This window comes from Siniperca chuatsi, linkage group LG5 (assembly GCF_020085105.1).
Source record: "Siniperca chuatsi isolate FFG_IHB_CAS linkage group LG5, ASM2008510v1, whole genome shotgun sequence".
NCBI lineage: Eukaryota > Metazoa > Chordata > Actinopteri > Centrarchiformes > Sinipercidae > Siniperca > Siniperca chuatsi.
In genome coordinates this window covers 14,944,988-14,972,951 of record NC_058046.1, presented here as the reverse complement: position 1 = coordinate 14,972,951, position 27,964 = coordinate 14,944,988, and the positions used below count along the sequence as shown (strand labels likewise).

The following is a 27,964-nucleotide window of genomic DNA, read 5'->3' as shown; positions in this document are numbered from 1 at the left end:
TACTGTGCAATGTTTATTTAAAGAGGTCATAGACCAGAGATAACGCTCCTGTAGCAGCCTAAACAATTTTTGGCGGAAACAACCTGATTCTGTCTAAGCTGATGTCAGGTTCTCTCATCAGAAACACCTTGAAGATCATTACATTCAAGCAGTTTGTGTTCAAATACTGACTATTCCTCACCACCTTTTCTACTGACTCTACCTGTTTACTGCACCGTAGTATAATAAAGCTCAGGTGTTAGCTTTATTGTGCCATGTAATATTACCCAAGCAGCCTTTGACAGATTTACAATGTCTGCACGCTGAGTCACCTCAGGCCAGCAAACTCTGACACTTTCATACCTCAGGAGTTGTTTCTATGTCCTCCAAGTCTCATAACATATTCAAGTTCTATTCATTCAAGTCATTATAACAACCTCATGATACACTGGGTCAGTGTTTTAAACAGTACATTTTACTTTACAACACCAAATTTACTACATAGAATAACACCAAAAATGTTTGAATGTGAAACATGCTGAGTGATATGTTTGGCCATACATATGGTCATGCAATATGTCTCACATTCCTGCCACTGCAGAATTCACTGCAGAACTGTGTACGTTGTAAGATGTCAAAAAGATTGTAGTGTAGCTGTCGATATTTTCTGCACCAGTGACACCATCTGTTTCTCATTGTCCTGGTTATTTATCATAGTAATGCCTCCTAGTTTGATTTTTGTTTTACATTTTGGAGAAAACAGGCCAGTACCAATAATCCAGATGTTGGCTTCCCATGTTGTTATGCAAGCGTTTAATTCCAGGTTTCAGGGAAGAGGCTTTGTGTCAAGGAAAGAAGTAAAGGTTAGTTAAAAAACAGAATATGATGTGGAGGTTGTCTGGTATGTGTTTCCAGCATTTACAAACATACACATGCTATGCATGTATACATCGGAAGCCTCATGAATACACATATCCTGTGCATAGTAACCGAGCATACATTGTATCTCTACATGAAGGTCATGGAAAATGTTCCAGAAAACACACCTGTGTGATTCGTCAGCCACCCAGTTGCACTGACCCTCGTTGCCATTGGTCCACCTTCATCCTTGGAGGCCAAGACAAACCAATGGGAATGTGTGTTACCGCATTCGGAGCGGGTGTTGCCTGTGGTGGAAAGTTTAAAAGAAGAGTGTGTCCTGCTGTCCCCCAGCAGAAGCATCAATCAACATGATCCCCGTTGTGCTGGCCTCAGTGCTCATAGCTAGCGGTAAGAGCATCTGGCATTCTCAAATTCTGTGTGTAATTGTTTCTGTGTGTCTGCAAGTTTGTGTGAGTGAGTGTGCATGCTTGCTATTACCACACAGGGAGCTAGCACTGTGCAATTCTTTATTGAAAAGAAAAATGATGCAGTTTGTGCCTGATGTGTCATTTCATTGTTCTCCTATCTCCTAAACCTTCAGTGGAAGACTTATCCCACCAAAAAGCACCACAGAGCGCCACAGGAAGTCATTCCTGCCTGTGGCCATCAAACTCTTTAACTCCTCCCTCTAAGGGTTAGTCTGTATGACCTTAGGTCACTAAACTGGACATTGATCATTACCTCTCTGCCATACTTGAATAATTGTGCAATATTCTGTGTATTACTCCCGTGCAATATTTAGTTTTCCTATGTTAGTTTTTCCTATTTATTGATATTGATATTATATACCTCCATTACTGCTGTGCAATATCTTAATAATCTCAATAAGCTACACTTAACTCGACAGTACATGCACCACTACTTATTACTTATATTATTACATTGTATTATTATACTGTATTATCATCAACGGGTAAACCCACTTGGTACTTCACACTTATTTTATCTTATACTTATACCCACCTGGTACTTAATTTATTTTCTGACCTGTTTTATAGTGTATTGTATTATATTTTTTGCTAGTACTTTCTCCTGTGTGCACTGACGTAAAGGCGAGCTGCTGTAACAAAGAGTTTCCCTTCGGGGACCAATAAAGTATTTCTGATTCTGATTCTGATTCTGAAACACTCCCTATCTCATGTCCATCACATTCATTTCTATCTCCTCCTCGTCCAGCCATTGGTTGCGGCACCCCACCCGTTGAGCCCCTGACTGCCCGTGTAGTCAATGGAGTAGATGCCAAGCCCCACAGCTGGCCCTGGCAGGTATGCTAATATGTACACATCTGTCAGTGTTTTTATACTTACTGGCAAACCTTATGGGTCCAGCATCTGCTTATTAGATGCTAGACCCAGTGGCTATTGAAAATTATGTAATTAAATGGTTGCTTTTGAATTAAATCAGCAAACCATGCCATCCTTTTATACATCCACAACCTGCTTCTTACTGTATCCTTGTAATATTGTCCTTTTTCATCTACAGATCTCTCTGCAGTATGAAAGGGACGGTGTGTGGAGGCACACTTGTGGGGGATCTCTGATTGCTGCCAACTGGGTCATGACTGCTGCTCACTGCATCAAGTACGAGAAGCAGAGGAACATAAACACACACACACAACCACCAATGCCCACATCTACAAGTCAAATACACACAGATCTTATGTGAAATGTGCTGTGCTTATTTGGCACCACTTATTCTGGACCCTAAACCCTATTTAACCCACATAGAAATGAAGATTGAAGTCATGAACTCCAAAGGTTTCCAACCCAAATGTCACACTCGAGTACATCTGGATCGCTGCCCAGATCAAATCCTCATCTTGCCACCACATTTAATCATCAATTTGAGCTCATCAAATCATTCAACTCTGGACTAAATCTTCTGTGTGGTTTAGCATGGGCCTCAACAGTCTTTTCTCTCCCACAGCACCAAGTTCTCCTACAGGGTGTTTGTGGGCAAACACAACCTGGTCGAGGAAGAGGCTGGCTCCAAGGCCATCCTGCCTGAGAAAATTATTGTCCATGAGAAATGGAACCCCATCTTTGTGGCCTTTGGGTAAGACAAGCACCATCGTACAGTACAAAGAGCAGCCTGAGTCACCTGCTGTGACATACAGTACATCATAATCTCATCTGTTCTGTGTCGAGGTGACAAAGTGGGCTGAGGCTCAAATTCCATTTATTCACTTTAGTCCACCACATACCTTTCACACAAGTTCTCCATCTTCATGCATCTCATATTTCTCAGCAGCCAATATAAAGTGTAAAACAAACAAGACTGGACCTCTTAAAGCACATTACTATATTGTTCACCCTCAAATATGCAGCTGGACTTTTTCCAAAGTGAAAAATGAGATAGATAACATAGATAGCCATTGAGTTGATTTATTTATATGTATGATAACAGTAAGAAAGAATGCAAAAATACAGATTGAAATTGTTCTCATTATCTTATCTAGCTTTCTTTCTCTCTTCTTCTTCTGGCTCTGGAGGAAGATATTAAATTGCTTGTTAATACAACCACCTCCCTAAGTCTCTTTCTCTCTCTCTCTTTCTGTCTTTCTTGCAGTAACGATATTGCCCTGATCAAGCTGTCAGAGTCTGTAACTTTGAGTGACCAGGTGCAGTTGGCATGTGTCCCTCCTGCTGGCACTGTGCTGTCTAACCTCTACCCCTGCTACATCACCGGATGGGGCAGGCTGTACAGTAAGTAATCGTTTGTGGAACGCTGGGCTGTGTGTATGTGTCTGTCATTGTATTTGTTTTTTTCAGCTTAGCATCTCTGAAATTTCTTCATGTTGCTGTCCTTCAGGGTGTTTAACTGGTGTGCAAGCGTGATGTTTGGATTTCTAACCAGCTGCGTGTGAGTGTGTGCAATCAGGGTTACCCAGGGAAGCCTCCAAAGTTGGGATGAAAATCACATGCATGAGATTTTAGCTGAAACTTTTTTGGGGGAGGATTACTCCTAAATTGAAAATTTGTGTCGGACTGTGAATTTGGCTCTTGGGGAAATGCTGCAAAACAGATTTGACAGACAGCTAGTTTATGTGGATGATAGTAATAGACTCTGCCTGTGTGTTTTAGCCGGAGGCCCCATAGCTGAGAAGCTGCAGCAGGCATTGATGCCTGTGGCTGACTATGCCACCTGCTCCCAGCCTGACTGGTGGGGTATCGCTGTCAGGACCTCCATGGTGTGTGCTGGTGGGGATGGAATCGTGGCTGGATGCAACGTAAGTTTGTACTCTGTGTGTGTGTGTGTGTGTGTGCATAAGGGGAGAGAAAATTATTTTAATTTATGTGTTTTCAGCTATTTCTTTATTTTTTTCACAAAAAAAAATCAGAATTATCATACTTACATTGTAAAGCGGGTAAAACCTCCTTTGGCAATGCTGTACTTAATTATCCCAGTGAAGCAAATCTGAATTTGAACGCAATGACTGTGTTGAGATAAAAATGTCAGGAAGGAAGGAATAAAGGGGGAGGTTTTTTTTCCCTGTCACACTCGTGTTGTCTAGCTGCCAAGGAACATGCCAAATGTTTCTTGTGTCTCCCATTATACTTGGTGAAACAATAATTCTGATTGTGATTCTCATAGTTGTGCATTGTCAGTCTACCAGTTCCTCCACCAAATGAATCAAACATAAGTCCTCCTCCTTTATTTCCGTGTCCAGGGAGACTCTGGCGGCCCTCTGAACTGTAAGAACACAGAGGGTATCTGGGAGGTCCATGGCATTGCCAGCTTCGTCTCTGGTCTTGGCTGCAACTATAAGAAGAAACCCACTGTCTTTACCAGAGTCTCCGCTTTCAATGTGTGGATCGACCAGGTAAGGGAGACACACAAACAGATTTAAATTCTCTTGTGAAGGAGCACCTTCAGATGGCTAACACTAAATGCTGTTTTCTTGTTTCATTTTTTAGCTAATGACTGAATATTTGCATTTTCAGGTTATGATGAACAACTAAAAAAGATGAAGTCAATGTGTCAATAAAAAAAGACCCAGCAAACTGTATTTGTCTTGTGTGTAATGTGTGCACTGGGATAACCACCAGACTCCCACATCTGATAAACTCACATCCAGATGAATAGGGAACAAATCCTTATTAAGCTACATTAACTGATTCTGCACTTTCCTATGAGGCTGGTTAGAAATGGAAACAGTGTCAACAAATCTCCAGCAGGTGTCCTCATACACTCATGATAGGAAATTGGTTCTGACAGCTTTCCAGAGCAGGATGCTGTGTAGAATGACCAATGTCTCTGCCTGGAAAACAGCACCAACAAACAGATGAGGTACACTGCAAATAGCTCACATAAAACAAGCAGGTGATTCAGACAAAATTGTCCATCTACAATATGTCAAATAACAGCATGTTGCATATTGGATGATAAGACTGAATAGTGTGTGTTTCATTACGAAATAGGCCCTTCATACAAAATATGAATCTAATATCCTTGCTTGAAACTGATCTGGTTTGTCCCTGTGCCCTCTCAATAGAAGCGCTTCATGAAAACCATAATACTCATCTATCTTTCCTCATGATGACGCTCTGAAAATGAAGAAAGCTAGAATGGCAAAGTTGAGATTAACATTTCTGTCTTTTTTTCCACTCACTGTGATGAGATGGGGATGAGAGAGTGTTGTGGGTGGGGGTGGAGGGGGGTTTAAGAAAGAAATTAAATTGCCTCTCACTTCTTTCTTTTTTATCTCACTCTTTCTCCTTTCTCTCTGTCACATTTGCAAGACTCACACGCAGACACACACACTGATCAGTTTTGACAGGATAATGGATGTGTGCGAGCGTCTTCATTGACATGAGAGGCAGTGATCAGACATGACACTTCCTGCAAGAGCAAGTAATAATGACTCTGTGTGTGTGCCGGCATGCACGTGTGTGTGTCTGTCTGTATATTAAGAGCAAACACAGGGAAAGGCAGGGAGTTTGACAGGGAATGTGTGTCCATGATTCTCTCAGGCTATATTTGAGTGCATTCCTCTGATATGATGAATCAGTCTTCTGAAGCAGCGTTCTCTGTATTATCAGCCTGTGATCAATGATAACTATCCCATCTAAGCTCTCATGTAGGCTACAGCACAAGTGCTGCTCCCTGACTAATTCATTCTGATTTGGATGAAAAATTTAAGTATCCACGAATATTGCCCGTCTACATTTGAAGTGCATCCATAAAAATAAACCTATACAGTTTTTACAAGCACTTTTTTGTTACAGTGCACAGTACTGATAATGTAACACTGAATGAATATGGAATAATTTAATACTGTGTGCAGTAATTCATCAAAATGTAATAAAATAACCAGGTTAAAAATGTAATTAAACCTTTTAATGTGTCTGACTATGTCATGACATCATCCCAACTATTAGAGAGGAGTAAAACATGACATATTCTACCTGGTGATGGAATTATTATAGTGACTAATAATGTAATTTGTCACTTTGTAATTTAGTCACTGTTACTAATAAAAATTTCACACACAGGTAATGACGTGTTTTGGGATTAATTACATTTCTGGCTCATTTAGTGCTGCATTTAATTACATTTATCAAGCTACTACATTATGTGGCAGTTATTACATTGTCAGTCACTATATTTCTATTTCATTTCAACACTGTAATTATTGAAGTATTGCTAACATGTACACCAGTGCAGCACTTTGATTAAACTGCTGCTCTCTGGATCTGTTCCCCTGCAAAACTTTTTTTTTCTGAGGCCAGTAAGGAGGGTGAGAATGAGGCCTCAAAGGAATGCTTTGTCTCTGCCTGATCTCTGGGTCAGGGAATCCCACTCCTGTCACACACACACACACACACACACACACACACACACACACACACACACACAAACGAAGAGAGGGAGACAGAGAGTGGAGCAGAATCCCCCAGGGACACCCTGCTGTTGTGCTGAATACCAATGAGGAAAAGAGGAGGCAACAAGTTTTATGTTCGTGCAGCTGCTATTCAGCATCATGCAACCTGTTTTTATGTGTACTAAGCAGGAAAGAAGGGGGTTGTAATTCACTGCAGCTCTGCCTGTTTTAACACCAAAATACTCTTAATGCTGTGCAGTTTTGAATGGATCCTCCAGCATTTGATTTGACAATGTGCCATATCTCTACAAGGATCAAGGAATACTCACATTGTTATTAGTATTTATGAGTGCACCCTACATCACTTTAGCCTTTTATCTTTCATTTGTCTTTATTTTTTCTTCCTTTCCATGCTGAATGATGCTATGTTTTGTTTTTGTTTTTGTTTTTTTTGCATGATGTTACATCTCTTTTACTGTACTGTGCTGTACCTTTACTGACTGTTTGGGTTGTTGCAATGACCTTTTGCACTGTGCAAAAGTGTTGACCGTGGGATCTTCACCGAGGTGTGAGAGGAAAAGCCCTTGATGGGATGTTCCAAGAGCGTCTTTGTATAAATAGTAACAGACTGAGAAAGGGAGAGGGAGGGCTGGGAGGAGGAGGAGGGGGGAGGGACCGGGGCTGGGGGATGATGAGCAGCCGCACTGACAGCAGTATCTCCGCTCTGTCGCCCTGCGCCTGTCAGCAGTCACTGGGAACCGGCCGGTTTTACCGGGACTTCGCCAACTTGACTTCATTAACAGTCCGGTGCCGACCGCCCGCGCGTGCTGCTGAGCCAAACGGTGGAGAGTTTGCTGACCTACTTCGAGAAAGTTCCTGCTTCACAAACAATTTGGTGAAGTTGCTGAAGATCGGTGTTCATTTAGAAAATTTTATATCAACGCGTTTTGCAGCTGAGGCGGAGGAGAGGAGACAAGAGTACAAACGCATGGACACTGGACACCAGAGGGAGGAATTAGGTAGGCTGTCATATGAAACATTTATGTGCTTGAAGTGACACTGCAAGTATAAAAAGCAAGCAAAATATTGAAATATAAACAAATGCCAATCCAGCCATTATTGGTTTTATCACATTAGTCCGAACAAATATTTTATTTTTACAAAAAATTGTTTTGTGCGTTTTGGGATGTTTTTTAATCTCTTATAGATTTACAACACATTATTACAATGTCTTCATTTTTAAGACATTTTAAAACAGCTTCCAAGTATTTCAAAATTGTATGCAATATATAATAATTTTGTAAAATATCCGCAATTAAAACAGTAGTCTAAAACAAATAGTCTTTTCCCCTATAAAGACAACTAATAATGAAAAGTCTTTTTACTATTTGGCTATGCTAAGTGTTATAGTGTCAGCACTCAACGCAGTGAAATTGTGGGTATGTTGCTGTTGTTCTCAAATGAGCTGGGGAGGAAGGGAGGCAGTTCAGTCACATGATGATTCTGATAGTCCACTGCAAGGTGATGCATCATGCACAAGCCTGTTTTCCATGTGATAACTGCAGGCACAAGTCTGTGAGTGCGGTGCATGCAGTGTCCATTTGGTCTGCTCTTGTAAGCAAGCATTCTTTGGTGCATGTAGGCTATTATTTGCATGCATTTTTCACAAGATTGTTTGCATGTGTACACAAAAGGCCTTTATATTTGTCAATCGCACCATTCACAAGCATGCACTCATACTGTATTTTGCAGTTGCATGACTCTAGTCTCAACCTCGAGCTTAACCATTTCCTGCTCCAGCCACAGAGAACAGAGCCATTACGCAACAGATAAACTATTGTTAACTCTCTGCCTGTTGATTGTGGCCTCAGGGAGCGTGTGTATGTGTGTTTATGACGGTGTAGTCCCTCATTCGTCCAGGAGTGTTCTATCGTAGAAAAGGTTTCAGTCGTAGTCATCTGGACACTGTTTTCAGAATCAAGACGTTTCGGCTCCCATCCAGAAGTCATTCTCAATTGCCTCACAATTGTGTGTGGTGTCATGGTGTCATGTGCTGTTGTGATCTTTGAACCTTTGAATCTGCCAAAACAAACATTCGATCATTTAAACTTCTGAAACAGTTAAGTGTCTTATGGACACATTATTTTACGAATGAGGTTGGGCCTCTTCAAACTCAGAGCAGTCACAGGGTTCAAATGAACAACAGTGTTCACCAAATAGCTTTAACCTGTTAACCACAATGCGTCAAATGTGTCAGACTCCAAGCGCAAGAAAAGCAATTCTCTATTTGTGTACTACTAGTGTGATGGAAATTCTTTGTGAGCTAGTCGACTTTGATGATGAAGAAGGTTTCAGGAAACTCAGGATATCTTACACAGCAGTGTTTAATGAAGCTCGGCCGAGGAGACGATGATATCAAGGTAAAACGTCTGAATATTTCTTCCTGGTCCACAATAATTATCCTTACTAGCCCGTGTTCTCCCTACAAGTTTATACTTTTATAGCCTAAATATGTAAATTCTAATGCTTACCAGAGTCAAGTTGGAATTAGGAGTTCGTATGTATTACATTTTAAGGGGAGACAGTCTGTTACATCTACGTCTGAGACAGAGAATGCAATCAACTGTCCTTGAGTGTCTAAGCAAGGGATCTTCCTATCTACATAGCTATCGTTATGGGTCCACTGCAGGAGACAGCAAAATGAACTAATGCTAGAGACACAGGGCGTTTCATTTCTAGGTTTGCAAGTGACCACAAGCATGACATGTGTATGACCTGTACCTTACCTGACACCCACATTAGGGCCCTCTAAGGAAAATTCACAGCTAGCAGCACACACACACACCCACACACACACACACACACACACACACACACACACACCCTGTCAGATCTCTCTGTCATCGAATAGCCTACACATTCCTTGCTTTTGCTCTAATTGAAATTGTAAACTGGATACGCTACATTTAGTGTCACCTGACTTCTGCGAAAAAAAGTTCCACGGGATATTTTGGAAATATTCCGCAAAGCAGTGAGGACAGTTTTATTGACATCCCACTTAGTGATTATGAGGGTAATTTTCCCCACAGTGATGCCACCAGCATCCTGAGAGGGACCCATCTGGTACAAACAGAGACCTACTTCATGCGTTGGAGAGCAGATCAAATGCATCACTGGCACCTACTCTGACTAGGAGCTATCCATCTTTATTTGGCTTGGTCATAAAATGCCTATAAAGGGAAGCATAACTTTGAAATGAGTTCTCAACAGCAAGCTTGGACTGTTGCAGTATTGCCCTCAGTTGGAGAGAGGAGGAAATATGTGGTCTCATTAGAAATGCATTAGAGGGAAGGGAGAGAGGTATAGAAGCGAGGAGATGAGCTTGAGTTTTTATCTGTTAAGCTCTGAGAGGGAAAATATTCACACTCTCTTACTCATGCTCGAACCAACTTCTCTCTCTCTCTCTCTCTCTCTCTCTCTCTCTCTCTCTCTCTCTCTCTCTCTCTCTCTCTCTACACACCAGTACACCTCAGTGACCCATTTAATATCAGCCACAAAACTGGCAACTATATTTTCACATGATCCTTCTGAAAACACATTACTGCTGAAGCTCATTCAAAATAATTCAGCGAGAAAAAGTGCTTACCAGCACCTTCTTTATCAGTTTAATAACTTCATTGCTCTCTGCCTGTAAAATGGAAAAAAGGAGTACAAAAGGAAGTTGCAACACAGAACTGCAGCCGAAAGGCACTTTCCTGTCCTGTAATACCCTCCTATCATCCACAGATTGTTATACATAACAAAGTCCCTACAATGAATTGTGCACCTGTCTGACATTTTTCTTGTACATTACAAGTACTGAGATATTATACTAACACTACATTGTGTAGCTTTATTAGAAACCCTTGTAATGCTCTTTATTTGACACTGCAACAAAAAATCTTGAGAATACAAACCCGCATGCAGATACTGGACATACGTAGGTTGTTCCATATATATATAGCGTTTGCAGGGATAAAGCCACCTTGGCCTAGTGAGAGAAAGTAATCTTTACTGAGCAGGCCCACGTGACAGGCAGGTTAACTTTGGCCAAGTATGCCAACATGCGTGTGCATGTGCCGGGAAAATAAATTCTGTATGTTCATGTGATGCCCTTTCTTTCTTTTCAGGGAGAATCTGTGGAGTTGAAGTGACCAACGTGGCACCAGTTGCAGACATCAGACCCACCTCTGATGTGTGATGTGACCATAGTGAGTCTGGAGGCTGCTGTCCAGTCGACAATGGAGCATGAGCTGAGGATGGGCCTGTCTGTGTGGGCCATTGTGGCCATCGTTTGTAACTCTGTGGTGGGCGTCCTCATCCTCATCCTCTTCGTCATCCTGTACAAGGCCTGCAAGGTGCCTTCACAGCAAGAGAAAGTGCCAGTTTTCACAGCAGAGCCAGAGCAGAAGAAGGCTGAACAGAAGTACCTGCTGACTGCAGCCTGATCATGACTTGAAGAGACGGACTTGAGCTGTAGACAGTACTTTGTGGAAAATTTGGCAACAGAGTGTTAGAAGACCAGCTGGACTCTGAACTTTGAGTGATATTTTATGTTTCTCTTTCTCTTCAACCACTCTTGTCATCATTCTAAATCCTTTTGGTTTAGATACTGTTCACATTTCTCCACCATCAGCCCCTCATCTATGCCTTTCAGTGGAGCTCAGAGTGAGTTAAGACCAACAACAACAACAACAACAACAACAACGACAACAACAACAAGCGGGCCCAATCCTCTTATCTCTGCTGTGCGTCGCTGGGACTGTCCATCTGTCAGTCTGTTTGCTTTGCTCTACACAGGCAGACCATGATCTCTCCCTCTACTCCATTCTTTTTCATCCCTCCATATGAGACAACTGAGAGGAAGTGGAGGAGAAACAGCAAAAACACAGTGGATTGTAACAGGAAGGTTTGGGGCGATGGGGTTGATTGAGAGTCACAATAACATGTTAGAGGTAAAAGTAGCTGTGTAGCTCACAAGCTGCTTGGTGTTTGCCAGCGGCAGCACTAATGATGGCAACGACAGAGCTGCAAACAGACGACAGGTAGAAACCAAAAGCCTGAAAGAGTCAGGAAGGAGAGAGAGATGCTGCTGGAGAAAGTGTGAGAGTCAAGACAGGGAGGCGAGGGAGACAGATGGAGAAAAAGGGCAGATATTTGGCAGGGATGATAAAGTGCAGCGGAAGAATTAGAGAGGGGATGCTTTGATGTGTTGTTTACAGAAAGGGAGCTCGAGGCCCCTGTCTGACAGTCTCCCTATTTGACACGCAAGTCTTGGTTCCCACCAATCCGACTCCCGTGGGATTAAAAGCAACAGCAAAAATGTTACTCGTGCCCCAGTGTGCCTCTCTTTCATTTTGTGAGCTTCTCTAAAGACTGAGTAAGATATTTTTTTGCGTTCACACCAGAAATGACAGACTGACTAAACACAGTCTCACAGTAACGAGTGAGTTTATTGTGGTGAATGTACTGCAGCTAACATACTGTGTGATATCAATATTGTCTAAAGAATGGAAGAGAGATGGGATACACCAGTGTGACAAAGCCAATCATAGTTGTATCTCCACATCATCGGAATAAGTGCTGTATACCTGTACATGTTTTTGTCTTATGTTTAATAGATACAATAAATTATTAATGAAAGGGCTCTTCACAGAAATGTACTTTATTTCATCAGTTGAAATCTAATCTCAGGTATGAGTTAACTTGCCTTTAGTCCAATAAAATATGCTGATTTGATTTTCTGTGCAGTACTTTCTGTTCTACCTAATTTATGGGATATTTTTGTGCTTAATGTAATGATGACCAGTAATTTGTGCTGAAATGACTACTCGTTTAATCGATTAGTAGGTTAAAATAAAATCAGTTTAACACGTGTTTGGCATTGGATGAATCATTTAAATCACAGTTAAGTTGCAGCTTCTTATGTGTGAACTTTTATTTTCATATCAATGTAAATTGAATAACTTTGACAACTTGCAGTAGTCATTTGTTGATTTATTTAATTTCTATGGATTAAATGATCAATCAACAGAATAACTGATCTTGAAAATAATAGTTTTTTTTGCAGACCTACACTTTTCAGAATAGCTAGTGTTTCACTGTGGTAACTGCCATTGTGCTCTATGCCTTGTGTTACTGATGACAGTTTATTTCTTCCTGACACAGTTCAGTTATTTACTCTTGTTTATAACTAGTGTGGTCCACAATCAGTGTTTCCATGCCCCTTTGGTGTGTAGTAGCGTTAATGGCCCTCCAACTTCTTGAACTGAAATAACAGTTGACTTCAGCTTCCTGCACTGAAGTAATCAATGTGGAACATATTGAACTCAACAGTGACCCACATCCTGTAGTTAGTCAAACATGTAATCCTTATCTGGTAACCACAGTCCAACATCAGTGTAAGTGTTAACTGCTGCTATTATTTATTTTTATTTATTATTTCTTTGAGTGACAACCAGCAGCCACAGTTCAATTGATTTCAGTCATTATTTCTATGTCTGTCTTCAGCACACATAAAGGCAGTGGTGGAACGTAATTATGTACCTTTACTGAAGTACAGTATTAACAGTGAGACCAATTTTAGGTACTTGGTACTTAGTATTTCCATTTTATGCTATACTTTGTACTTCAGAGCAATTTATTTGACAGCTATAGTTAATAGTTACTTTATAGATTTTGACTTATATAAAAAACATGAGATTTTCTCATGAAATACAATACATTGTGGTAGATTAAACTAGCCAGCAGTATATAAAATAAATAAGAGTAGTTCCACTTTGACCAGCTACAACATAAAAAATTACATCTTAGACATTATGCAGTAATAATAATAATAATAATAATGATAATAATCATCATCACCATCATCATTATCATCATCATCTTCATCATAATAATAATAACAATAATACAAGAAGAAGAAGTATATTTTGCTGATACATACTATTACTTAAGTAACATTTTGAATGCAGAATTTTTACTTGTAATGGAGTATTTGTAATCTGGGGTACTTTTTATGTAAAGTATCTGAATACTTCTTTCACCACTTCATAAAGGCAGGAGACTGGTTTTCACTGATTTCATTTGTTTTAGGGTCCTATAGAGGTGAACTACTAACAAGATTGTAAGAGTCATGGATTTATCACAGATCTTATGAGATGAGATAAATAACTGTGTAATGTTATTTTTTTATAGTAGAGATATATCAGCTGCATGTCCATTGAATGTGTGTGACAGAAAAAGAAAGTGTGAATACATGTATGCACATGTGTAAAACAGTGATTTATAGCACATATGAGACAGATGGTTAGGGCCTTTGGTGGGCTGTTGATTTGAAACTGATCGTCAGAAAGGCGACTCTACAGCTGTCTAGTGTTTATATGCTTCCTTTCTATTTATCTGCCTGCCAGTTTCACTCTCTCTCTCTTTGGCTGTCTTCCTCTTATTTGTTTCTCCATTCCTACCAAACCATTGCCAGAGCCGCGCAAACTGGCCAGCACACATCCAGTGATCTACTCCACAGTGAGCTGTTTAGATGTGAAGGTGAGTATGTTCTGACTCACACAGTTTTTGAACTACTGCACTGACCACTTTTAAGTCAGATCTATTCAAGACAGCTGAAGGAGTTTATTAATCAATCCTGTGTGACACCACTGAAAGAAAACAAGTGTCCATTTGTTCAACCATCTGTTCTCCTGCCCATCACACTTCCATTGATCCCTCCATCTCAAGTTTGATGTTTACTGTGAGTTCATCTAGTTGAGATTAGACATGACTACTGAACTCTGGGAATGCATTACACAGCAGCAAAGTAATTTCCAGTGTCTTCCATTGGTCGTTGAGATGGAAAAGGGTCACTGAACTCAACACAGGGTTATATAATGATCAGGACAAATATTACAGACAGAGAGATTACTAAAAAACATACAAGAGGCCAGTAATCTGCAGATCCATCTGCACTGCTGGAGGGGTTGCATAACCCACATCAGCCCAGACTGAGTCAGTGTTTGTGTGTATGTGTGTGTGTGTGTGTGTGTGTGTGTGTGTGTGTGTGTGTGTGTGTGTGTGTTGTAACATAATTACTAAGAGATCAAATGTTAATCTATGTTTTGGACACTACATGCGTATAAAATGTGTGGCATTTTTGAAATATTTGAATCTTACGTAATCTATGATTTAATTTAGTGGCTCCAAACAAAGCATTTCAAGTGTGTGAGCGTGAGAGAAATAGAGAGAGATAGAGAGTGAATCTATACACAAAATAATGATAATAATACACTTTAAACAGACAATTTAAGAAATATACAAAAACAAAATGGAATAAAATACCCTACAATAATATAAGATAAAAACGATAATAATACTAATAAAACAGATACGACATGTTGGAAATAAAATAGTGTGTTATCATTAATAAAAAGCTCAAAATAAATTAATAAAAAATGATTCAAAAGATGTCACTGATTCTGCAGCCTCAGCTCTTCAGGCAGGTGGTTCTGACTGTAAAAGCCCGGTCACCTTTAGTGCTGAGGTGGGACTTAGGAACAGCCAGCAGAGCCCTGCCCGAGGATCTGAGGCTGTGCTCTGACTCATAGTGAAGCATTCAGCAATACAACTGGGGGCTGAACCATGAAGTGCTTTGAAGGTAAACATTAAAATCTTAATCAATTCTAAAACCTACTGGTAACCAGTGAAGAGAGGCTGAAACAGGAGTGATATGATCTTGTCTTCTAGCATGGTATTTGTGAAAAGCCGAGCAGCTGCGTTTTGTAGCTGGACGAGTGAGATTGTTTTTTGGCTTAACCCTGAATCCCATGAATTACAATAATCTAATCGAGATGGTACAAAAATATGTATGACCTTCTCGAGATCACGTCAAGAGAGAAAAGACCTGATCTTTGAGATGCTCCTCAAAAACACGATTGAATGACTTTTGTAACTTTTTTTTCAAATGAAAGGTCACTGTCAAATATTACACCAACGTTTCTGGCTGCAGGTTTGACATTTGTAGACAGCCAGCCAAGATGTTTGATGTTTTTGTTAAACTGAGATAGACTTTGGAGGACCAAAATGAATGATTTCAGATTTGTTTTCATTTAGCTGGAGAACGTCTTGGGACATCCAGCACTTTATTTCTGTCAGACAAAATAATAATTGATGAAAATCGCTGGTTTTTAAAGGGACATACATCAGCGTGTATGTGTAACAGTGATGCTGAATTTTGTGTTTATGTATGATATGTCCCAGTGGCAGCATGTATGCTCAGAAGAACTGGGGGCCGAAAATGGATCCTTGGGGTCACAGGTCCACAGGTCAGAGGGGCCACAGAAGAGGAGGCTTTACCAAACACTACCGAAAAAGTTCTGTTTGATAAATAAGATTTAAACCAGTCTAGAGTACTATCCCTGATGCCAACCCACTTTTCATGGCGATCCAACAGAATAGAATGATCAGCTGTGTCAAATTCAGGACTTGATGAAGGCTTTAGTTTGGCAATTGTGGCTTCTAAAGTGCACAGTGAAAGGGCCTCAAAATGATTGAGCAAGGTGTATGTTGATATCATACTGTCCCTGTGTATGAATAGTTAATGACAAAATTCTAATCATATTTAATCGCATCTTCATAACAGGACCCCTATAGAGTCACGAACACTCATCACCATTACACGCACACAGACACGCAGTCATTAAATCAATTTTGACAACAGCGCAGCTCTGATATCAAAATCATTAGAATTCAGTATAGTTTAGTCAGTATAAATGTTTATTCTGTCAACAGAAGTCTAATTATAGCATGAAATAAGCATCAGTATGCATGACACGGCAGGGAAAAAACAGCAGAAGAGTGAGAAAATTGAAGTAACTGATTCCAGTCCTTTACAAAAGACAAAAGAGTCACATTTCCCAAACTATTAAAAGCTGACCTCCAGATATGCTGCTGTAGTCATATCTAATGCATATGCATGACCAGAAGTATGGACCTCAAACTGTTTCCATTTAGCAGACTAAAACACAATGCCCTGCTTGACCCTGCTCACATCTCATTGTCATTCATCCTCCAATGATCCTGTGTCCCTCCTCTCCTGTAGAATTAGACTGCCACCTGCTGGCTCAGCCTTTAACGTGTGCTGCCTCAAGTTGTAATCATGTTGGCTGCAGTGCAGCAGTGGCTGACTGCTGCCAAGATCCTTCTCTATTGTTGTGCATCAGAGCATGCTATTGCTGCTCTCTGCTGGTATTTCCAGGTAAGGAAATGTGCAGTCAGCCGTGTCATTGACTTTCAATAAGAATGAGTCACAATGTCGTGGTTGTTCTTCTGGCAGGCCATCATTAGCCAGAGGTTATGTTATTTTCTCAAGAATGTATAATTAATGTGCTCCAGGATGGTCACTTGATTTTTTTAATTCAGTGTCTGTTTAAAGAGCATCTGTTCATTCTTGTATTCTGTATGGTCATCCAATAATAGTTAGAGGCACACTGTACATAACTATGATTTAAAATAGGAGGTTTAATTAGTTTTATAATTAATTTACAGGACCATAATATAGAGAGTAACTGTTACTTGGAATGGAAACCCAACGGGGATTTACAGGGAATAGACAGAATAATGCAACAGCACTGCAATAAATGCTATTTTTGTGATGTTGTTTTTTGTTGACACTTTCAGAAAGACGACCACTCTGTGGTCATTTTCCAGGTGGTATTTGCTGTAGTTTAGTGATGGAAGAAATATTCAGATCCTCTACTACTCAACTAAGTAATATACTCCCTATTAAAAGTCAAAGTCCTGCATTCAGAATCTTACTTGTAAAAGTAAAAGTACAGAAGTGTTATCAGTAAAATGTACTTAATGCTTAAAAGTAAAAGTACTCATTATGCAGCATAATAGCTCCTGTTAAAATTATTTTATCAGCATTTTAGTGTTGTAATTGGTCGAGATGGAGCTTATTCAAATTACTTTATTTATTTATTTATTTATTTATTTTACATGAAATCTAAATCTGCAAACCAACAAGTAACTATAGCTGTTACATAAATGTAGTAGAGTAAAAAGTATTTCACTCTGAAATGTAGAATGGAAAATGGGAATACTCGAGTAAAGTACAATACCTAAAAATTGTATTTAGGTACAGTACTTGAGTAAATGTACTTAGTTACATTATACCACTGTTTACTGTATTTTGGATTGTATTACTGTATGTTGTGAGGTGTTCCTCTTATTGTGCCAATTCCCTACCATAAAGATTTTGTACCAAAATTGATAATTTAAAGGTATTAATTACAAGGTCACAAATGTGGATTTAAACGTTCATACTGTACCTCTTGCTTTGTTGATGTATTTATTTATTGTTTTTTAAACCACTTACATGTCCCAGAGAGAGTTTTGTACCTTGTTCATAGCCAGTGGTGGAAGAAGACTGAGACTCTCTACATAATTAAAATAAAACAATGTAAAAATACTGTGTTACAGAGGTGACTGTAATCTACTACCGGTTCTGCATTCAAAATTTACTTAAGTAAAACTAAAGGACTATTATCAGCCAAATGTACTTAAAAGGTAAAAGCAGCCATAATGCACAATGACCAGCTTCAGAGAGCTATATTATTATATAATATAATATAATTGGAATATAATTGTTGATGAACATGGAGGCAGCATTTTAAGGTTGTAGCTTGTTGAGTTGCTTTTTGAGTAGTTTAATCTATAACAATGCATCATATTTTATTAGCTGATCATAATGTGAAATTTGAATCTGTAAAAGTATAATAGATGTCAGATAAATGCAGTGGATTAAAAAAGTACAATATTTCCCTCTGAAACATAGCGAAGTAGAAGTGTAAAGTATACTCAAGTAAACTATAGGTACCCAGAAAATGTACTTCATTGAACAAAATGTACTTGAGTAAATGTACTCATTTACTTTAGACCACTGTTCATAGCAAACAGGATGCTGAGTGATGTCAAACTGCAGTTCCTTGATTGGTGACTGTGATTGATTAAAGTCATGTAAACTAATTATCCTAATTGTTCAGTGGGAAATCAAAGATATTCAAACTCAATAATATACTGTAACAAATATTATTGCTGTTTTTTGTTAGGCATGTGTTTTGTCCCTGATCAACTAATTTCTGGCGCAATAATTAATTGGTTCCAAGCTGTTTGTTTGACTGAGTAATTTATTCTGTTTTAATTAAAATTCCTGGGTGAAGACAACTGTTAATTGACTTTCTGAATGATGGGTTGTTAAGTGCTCTGCCTCTGGTCTTTCTAGTATTTTAGTAATAAAGGAATGTCTTGAGTATTCACTGGTCTGCAAGGTTTCATCTGGAGTTAAAACATTAAACATTGCATTTCATGCCAAGAGTGCCAGAAGAGAGACTCATTTTAAAGAAGATTTATTTTGTTTGTGAGGATGTATTTGAGACTCATCTGTTACTCTGGAGGTGCATCAGAGAAAGAAAAAAAACAAAGACAAGAAACAAACATTGCCACACACAAATAATCATATTGATATTATAGTGATTCCCTCACGTCATATCTTCAAATTAAATTACACTGACAATAATCTGTTACTCATTTTGCTGGGGACCACCTTGCTCCTCTTCAAAAGGCCCCTTCTGGGTATCCGTACCCTAGGTTGGGATACCCTACCCGGAAGTGGGTGGTGGAGTCACCGTCACCCAACTGGTCACACCACCGTCGACATACTTCCTGCTGGGATGAAGCTCGCCACCGGAGAACTACAGAGATTGTTACAAATCTGAGATCGCTCAAAATCTCGTCGATAACTCGTCGAAACGACAAGTTACCATCAAATAGTTTCTAGGAGAAGGGCGTTGCCAAAATGATGGAAGAAATAGATAGATTCCAAGTGCCGAGTGCAGTGCAGGAGGCGGAGATGCAGGCGGAGATGCAGCCGCTGGTAAGTCACATTTGTGGGCTGGTATCTGTTAAAGATGTGTTTAGGTCTTGTTTTCTAATTCAAAGTGTTATTATTATTCCAAGATGCTTAGTGTATGAGGCCTGCCATTCATGTTGTTATGCTTTGGGATGCCGACAGATCCATCACCTGCCATGCGTAATATTGGCTGATGTACCAATAGAGCATTTTCAGCAAGTTTTTTCCTCTACAGTAAAATGTTAAAATGACAGTGTAACATGTCAGGGGGTAACTGATTAGCTCATAGACTGGCGTTTTTGTTGTGTAATGCAAGCAGCGTCCGGTCTGCTGCGTAGTGAGCAGCATCCGTCACGTCTGGCGAAAACAAGCATCCCATCCCAACACTGCTGCTACATCCTCAGCATCCATGCAGCAAGTTGCTCCAGCTTCGACGCCACTTGTGTCGCCTTGACGTGATCAGTGAGCGGTCTTTAGTCGCAAATATGTGTTTGTATGTACCGTTAAATCTATCTTTTGATTAAAAAAAAAATCAGTGTAAATGATTTGGCGGTGCGCTCCGTGGCCTGTAGTGGGGCCCTGGGTTACTGCAGCCTGCAGGGCGGCCTCTGCTGCCCACGACCGGGGCCGCTAGAGAGCCAGACTAGACCCAAAGCAGTCTGACTTGCTGTCTCCAGGCGTCCCCATACCTCCATGCAGCCCCCGTTCCTCATGTGGCCACTGATTGATTATGTCGTTTTTCTCCTTAAGTTTACCCTGTGGATATAGGCTGAGATGTGAATCCCAAACAGGGATCCAAGGACTCCCATGAGTCCTCCAAAGAATCCCAGAGCAACCTGAACAAATCAAGGATCACTTTAATTTAAATATTTTGCATTCACTTAAAATTTGCTCAAATGAGAGAGTGTAATAGCTAATTTGATTCACCGTTTCTATCTCGATCTTATCAGTTAAAGGTAACTATGAAAACAACAAAACCTAGTTTGCCTATAAAGGTTTAGGTTTTCCAGTTCTCCAGAAGTATATGTAGGTCTAAATACTGTTGAAACAAGCTATCTGTATAATGCTTCACACACTCATTAGATAGAGATGGACTCTTCCACACATCTATTTATGAACTGTTTTATTCACATTGTCTGGGCATAGTAGGGTCCATTATGCATTACAAAAAGACATAAATTATTCATCGATGCCTCAGTAATGCACATTTCTGCTCATCTTTCTGTCCATCCTGCTTGTCTCCAGGACCCTGCCTTGTCCACGGCCTCAGAGGCAGACTCAGACACCAGAGAGGGGGAACCTGTCACTATTAACTACAAGCCCTCACCCCTGCAGATGAAAATAGGTGAGTAAGAGCTACAGTATATACTGTAAATTTAAAGTCCTGTAAAAGAGTAACCTACTGTTATGTGCAGATGTGGCATTATCTCTAGACAATACAGAGGTATCAGAGGAATCTATATACAGACTGTGTATCTGTGTTGGGGCATTTAGTTTCTTAAGGTGATGGCATCTGAACAGATCAATTTTCAGAGAGCCTTTGCATCACAAGGCTAACCAAAAATGTGGTGATATGTTGTGGTTTAATCATCCTTGTTATGCTGCTAAACAATTGGTAAAAAGAAAACCATCATCATCTGTTTTAGGGATGCAGCTAAAGATTATTTATCAATGAATCTGTCAGTTATTTTTTTAGATGAATCCATTAATCATTTAGTCTGTAATATGTCACAAAATGGTGAACAATGGCAATCACAAGTTCCCAGAGCCCAAGGGGGTGCCTTGAAATTGCTTTATTTTCTGAACAGCAGTCCCATGCCCCAAAAAGTATTCAATATAAATATAAAACAGAAGAAATAAATAAATCCTCACATTTTAGAAGCTGGAACTAGCAGAGGTTTGGCATTTTTGCTTCAAAAGTAACTTAAACAATTAATTGATAATCAAAGTTGTTGTTGTTGATTACTTTTTAATCAAGTTATCAACTTATCAATTGATCGATAGCTTTAATCCATTTTATTGTTTGGCTTATAGATATCCATGGCAAAAAAAATAGTAGCTATTCTGGTCTGTTTTATGTTTGGGAATCTGAGTCTCTTGTGTTTATGAAAAGCAGTCCTTAAAGGCTCATTTCAGCACCTTGGACAGAGTCCAGTGGTGAGCAGCAGCGCCTCTTTATTTCTTTTACTCCTACTGTAACACTTAGCCAAAGCCTTTAAGAACCAAGAATATTCAAAACAGCGTAACTGTTCAGTGAAAGAAATATATGAAGAAGGTCCTTTTTAAAATGTAACTTCAGCATCCACATGTGCAGTAAAACATAGAAGTTCATTTCATTCTACATGTGATACCACAATGATGACTACATTTGTGCTTCATATTATATTATTTAATCTCACTGGTTGTTCAGAGTCTTTTTATGACATGTAAACACTGTCATAAAAATTCCTGTCTATAGAATACAATCTTAGCATATCCCTTTAATTATAAATGCTTGTTAGACTAGTCACTTTGCCCTTGTGACCTTGAAATGGAAAAGGCTCTAATCTACATTCAATGGCCTTTTAAAACTCTTTTCTGGATTAAAGATGTAATACCATTAACCAGTGGCACAATATAAATTAGATACAACATTTTCTAATGTCACTAATGTATGATATTTTAGTTCATCGCTGGCTCGGACTAGACTAATAGCATTTGTTTAGTCATTTGTTATCAGTGACGAGAATCAAATAAGGGAGAAAAGGAAGGAGTCAGTTGTTTCTGAATGTATTGTCTCATGCTTTTAGGATTTTGTATCGTATTACATAAATTAAACAACCTCCTCAGTCCCTACAGCAGTGATCATCACATCCTGGTCAGCTTACCACTGAAGAAAATTCCTCCAGTGAACTGAAACTGATCTGCCCTGGTGTCACATCTTGTACTATGCTACAAAGCCTATAGTTTCTGCATACAGGAGTAGAATTCAACCCATTCCCCTTGCCTGATCATCACTTCCTGATGAGTGTTTAAAGTATACTGATTTCTTCTGGTCAAATCTGGGCTCTTTTTTTCAAGTAAATTTGACAACCTGAGGAGACTTCCACAGAGTTTGCAGTGTTGCTTTCAATCCATTGTTAGAAAATTACATGCAACAGGAAGTTGAGAAATTATGTCTCTTCTGTCAGCAATGCCATGCTTTACATCAGCAAATTACAAAAGTGCCCTGGTTTATTTGGGAATGTTATAATAAGCAAATTGGAACATTTGATTCAAGGTGTGTTGTAAGTAGATGACAATTACATTAGTTCAACCTTAATCCATCACTTTTTTGTGCAGTTTTTTTTTTGTGTCGTTTGGAGCTAACCAGGTGTGTGTGTGTTCCTGTGTGTGTGCTTCTTGTGCAGAGAAACAGAGAGAGCTGGCTAGGAAGGGCTCATTGAAGAACGGCAACACTGTAGGAAGTCCAGTCAACCAGCAGCCCAAGAAGAACAATGTCATGGCCAGAACACGGTAAGAAGTGATAAACTCAATTTAAGTTCTTATTCTGGTGTAGTATTGCACGGTTTTGATTAGCTACTGACAGCAGACCACTCGCAGATATTTCCCAAGACTGGTCGGATGCTTCAACTCGATGTGTCATTTCACAAATCTGTGACCCATCAGATTCTGTGACCCAAAACACTGACACCGTAAAACACAGTGCGTGCGTGTCGTTCACTCTCGCAGGAGTGAACGACACGCACGTTCCTTAGTTGCAAACGGATACGTTCAGTTCACCGTTAACCAAAAACATGAGCACGTTCATGCACAGCACTGACTGTAGAGTATGTAATGATGTAATTTGAGGAACAGCATACAAAAGCCACAAAACAATACAACTTAAAATCAAGTCTATTTTAATTTCAGCATTTGTTTTGCACACAGTTTGACAAAATAAGAATTGGCCACTAATTCTGTTCAGCTTACCTCATAGTGTACTGTATGTAGATGTTTTCAAGGGCTTGACGAGATGGATGTTATTCTTATATCCATTATCTTTGTCTGTCAGTGGGGCTGGCAAGAGAATAGTTTTATTGATTTAGGGTTTGTAAGATGTCAGAGTTAGAAATTAGACCTCTTTCATGCTTCTGTTTTTACTGTAGTTCAGATGTGATGTTGCCTCCAGGCTCGCCTTCCTTTTTTTTCAACATCTCTGCTAGTCATGTTCTTACTCACCTCTTCCTGTTTTGTTAATTCATTTTCCCTTCTCAACCTCTTCCTCCCCCCTTCCTGTCATATTCTGTTACACCCTTTTTCTGCTCCTCTTATCATTTCTCCTCTGTCCTCTCTCTCTGTTCCCTCCCCACAGGTTGGTAGTGCCCAACAAAGGCTATTCCTCTTTAGACCAGAGCCCAGATGAGAAGCCCTTGGTGGCCCTAGACACAGACAGGTGAACACAAACACACACATTAATACACTTATTGCCACATAAACACCATTAACACACAAATAATAAGCTAACTTGTGTTTTTATCGTTTGTTTGTTTCAGTGATGATGATTTTGACATGTCTAGATACTCATCGTCGGGATACTCCTCTGCTGAGGTGAGATACGTGATAGAGCAAATATCTGCTTCTTCATTTCATTCACTCACTTCCTCGTCTTCTTCCCTCCATTTTCCACGATTGTCAAGAGGCCAAGAGTCAGGTCTTTATAAGCCAGTCTTGAGGCAAACCCATTTATATCCATCCTGCTCATCCATGTTAATTCTGTAGGCGTGTGTGCCTTGCTACAAGTGCATGATTACATTGCAGACGCACCTGCACACAAATGTATATGAGACACAAAGCAGGAAGCAAATGAAATGTCATCTCTGGGTGTCTGCTCCTGAAAATCCTTTTTTCAACGCTTCTGCCAATATGAGTGCAAATCACAGACACATCATCATATTTATTCCCTAGAAGAATCCTTGTTCCCACCCTCTACAACCATTTTCTGTCTCTGACAAGTCCATGTTGTCAGAAATAATTTGCTAATATACAGTAAATGTTGTAAACCAGTTTAGCCATTGTCTCCTCTTTCTTAGTACTAGCTAACAACAGCAGGTTGTGAGCCAGCAATACACCGTGGCAACTGTATGATTGCACTGTAGCTTATCAAAGTAGTGAATTGTGGTTGTTGTTTATGCAGTACAGTACAGTATACAGTTTATCTACAGTAGACTAGACAGTTAATTCAGGTAAATGTAGGTAAATGCTGAGATTTTGATGAAGACATTGCTTCTGTTTTGCATGCAAACAAAGGCATTGTTTTGCTTAAAAAAAAAATCACACCAGGACAGTAGTCATCACGTTCGTGACAAAGCTCCAAGTGATGATCCTTACAGCCATCTGTGAGAGTGCCTTAACTCAGTTTGCCATGGTTACCACTGTACATTTTACTCAGTCTAAGTCACAAGCTCAAAAAAACTGGAGATTTGTAAGTTGTACATCTGATAAAGTCAGAGGAAAAATGTGTTTGTTGGCACAAAACCCCCTGTATAAAGAAAATTGTCGTTGACACACTTCTTTTTTGTACAGATTAAGCTAACAAGATAGAACATGTTAATTAGTGAGTTTTAGAGGTGCTGGTAGGCAGATTTTGTTACCTTTGGACAGAGCCAGGCTAGCTGCTCCCCCCTGTTTCCAGTCTTTGTGCTAAGCTTTGTGCTGCCAGCTGTAGCTTCATATTTATGGTACAGACATGAGAGTTGTATCAATCATCTTTTCTAATTCTCTGCCAGAAAGCGAATAAGCATATTCCCCAAAATGTCGAATGATTTCTTCAGGTTCTCTCAAATTGTCTCACGATGTTTTTTTGCTTTTAGTCATGTTAGCTAGCTAGCTGTCATTGTAACAGGAACATACTGCTAGAGTTCGGGCTTAAAACTGAGACTCGACCCAGTTATACCCGACTGGTACTGCCAAATTTGAGACCTGAATTTGAACCAAGACCTGAAGTTTTTTTTTGCTACGTTATTGACTGCTAGCTCACCAGGCTAATTCAACACATTAGCCACACTCTTCCTACTGGGCATTGTGTATCCACTTGCAACACATGACAGACATGGAAGCAGAAGATGAGCACAGATACATTTCTTAATAAATTTCATTTGAAAATAAGCAAACCTGAACTGAGCCCAAAGCTTTATGCAACAACATGCCTGGACCCGTCGGGTTCAGGTCTGGTAGAAGAATGCAGAGTAGCTAACGATGGACTGATTACCTCACATACTGACGACCTACTTTAGTTATAATCAGTGAACAGGGAGTGAAATAGCATATAAAGTATAATTTTTTTGTAGAATCATATCTTTTCCTCGTGGCCCAGTAGCAAATGCTCTGTAGCCCTTTCTGGTCCGTGGCCCTGGGGTTGGGAAACGCTGCTCCAACCCATCAACCTCCTCTGTCTATCCTCCCTTCTGCAGCAAATCAATCAGGATCTGAACATCCAGCTGCTGAAAGATGGTTACCGCCTAGACGAGATCCCGGACGACGAGGACCTGGATCTGATCCCGCCCAAATCAGTCAACCCTACCTGCATGTGCTGCCAGGCAACCTCCTCCACCACCTGTCAAATACAGTAACCCCGCCCCTCTGACCTTCTGCCCCTTCCTCTTTCCACACAATATAACCCCCAATCTTCATCTGCTGTGAGTTTACTTCACCACCAGAGTGGCGACAGTGAAGCATTGGTAAAGTATTGTAATGACAGTTAAATGCTACGATAATAATGAAAATAAGAGAAATAATCAAATGAACATATAGAAGGTTTGGTATAAAATCTAGGATAAGGAACACGTGAAGATATTCAATAGGTATTTAAAACATGAGTAAGAGTGGTGGTTTCCTCCTATGGTAGGACGTGCACTTGTGGTTAAGAGCCCTTCTCCTGGTGAACATGATGTAACATAACACACTGATATTAGTAGACAGAAAACAAAAGGTCAGTTGATGCTGTAAAGTGATTTCCATTTCCCTGAAGAATAAGAAACATCATCTGAACTGCTGACTCAACTGCTCTGCTTACCTGAATTCTGGGTTGCATTTTTGTAGTTTGTTTTTATTTAAATGCTTACTTTTTTTAAACCTGAGGGATTAGTATGATTGTATGTGTTGACATGGAGACATTTTAGAAGCGTGGATGTCTGGTTCTGTATTCATTGTACTGTACAGGGTTGTTATGTAGCACAGGCCAGGTCATTGCACTCTTTCACACCACCTTCAGCACTTTTGCTTTCTTTGCCCTACTGGCTTGAGATGTTTCAGTACAGAGTTTAGGGATGAATGTATGAACATGAATGGCTGAGGAACAAACTGCATGAAGAGCACTGGACTGAATAATTGAATGGACAATAATAAGTAAGTAGCTTGTTGCACATTTGATTTTTGCCCCATTTATATTGTGCAATCAAATGCTACTGTTGTGGCACTAGTGTGACTTGTTATTGTTTTGAATTTGCACATTTTGTTTTATATTTTTTGGGGCCATATCTGTGTACTCTTTCCTGCGTAGCAGTGACAGTGTCTTATCTGAAATGAACTGTGTCAAAAGGGAAGATTACATATCGTTGCACCGACCCTCTAACACATGATGCTCATATGATTCACATATTATCAAGGCCAAAGGGATGGTGGGGGGCCTTGAGATCGGTTTTTCAGCACACACTGTTGTTAACCCCCCCCCAATATATCTTCTCAGTGTCACAGAACCTGACGATCACTGGGCGCTCCTTCCTTCCCATTTCTTTTTTCACCCCATAGATCATCAAGGGAGCACACAGATTCCACCAGAAACACACACACACACACACATATGCATGCATACAGACATACAATGACAACATAAAGAGTGAGATGGCATCTATTTGTCTCTTTTGACTAATAGGTTGGAAATTGTGTTGTAATTGTGACATTAAGGATCGGAGCACTATTCTTTATTTACTCTCTCCCTTCCTTAAATCAGTTGATTATTTGCAATTAGAGTATGCCTTAAGTACAGAGAAGTTTAAAAGACGTGTGTGTGTATTTCCATCTTGATAATTTAGTTTATTTGAAGAGTATTTGCTGTCTATGAAGTTATGCTTTATTTTTCATTTAGACATGGGTGATAATTGTTTTTCTTTGGTTTAACTTTTTTAAATGATTTTCTTGTATTGTAAACACTACCATTACAGTATTTAACAATGTTATTGTTATGTGCGGTGTATGAAAACAATAAATAAACACAAAGCTAATTGAGCACTCCCTGTTCTACCTTACTGTTTTATTGATACACCTTCTTTGCACTATTACAC

General features: G+C 39.7%; 2 protein-coding genes across 2 annotated transcripts; both read left to right on the top strand.

The window, feature by feature from the left end:
- The first annotated feature begins 1,114 nt into the window (after positions 1-1,114).
- Positions 1,115-4,909, top strand: ela3l (elastase 3 like). Its single transcript, XM_044198040.1, has 8 exons — positions 1,115-1,248; positions 2,077-2,165; positions 2,383-2,480; positions 2,827-2,955; positions 3,469-3,605; positions 3,984-4,129; positions 4,571-4,723; positions 4,845-4,909. Exons 1-8 carry the CDS (start codon positions 1,209-1,211, stop codon positions 4,860-4,862), a joined length of 810 nt encoding a protein of 269 aa, XP_044053975.1. The 5' UTR covers positions 1,115-1,208; the 3' UTR covers positions 4,863-4,909.
- Positions 4,910-19,414: 14,505 nt separating this feature from the next.
- Positions 19,415-27,911, top strand: fam219ab (family with sequence similarity 219 member Ab). The gene is made up of 6 exons (XM_044198038.1): positions 19,415-19,688; positions 20,910-21,009; positions 23,054-23,159; positions 23,998-24,078; positions 24,179-24,233; positions 26,096-27,911. Exons 1-6 carry the CDS (start codon positions 19,611-19,613, stop codon positions 26,252-26,254), a joined length of 579 nt encoding a protein of 192 aa, XP_044053973.1. The 5' UTR covers positions 19,415-19,610; the 3' UTR covers positions 26,255-27,911.
- The last annotated feature ends 53 nt before the right edge of the window (positions 27,912-27,964 follow it).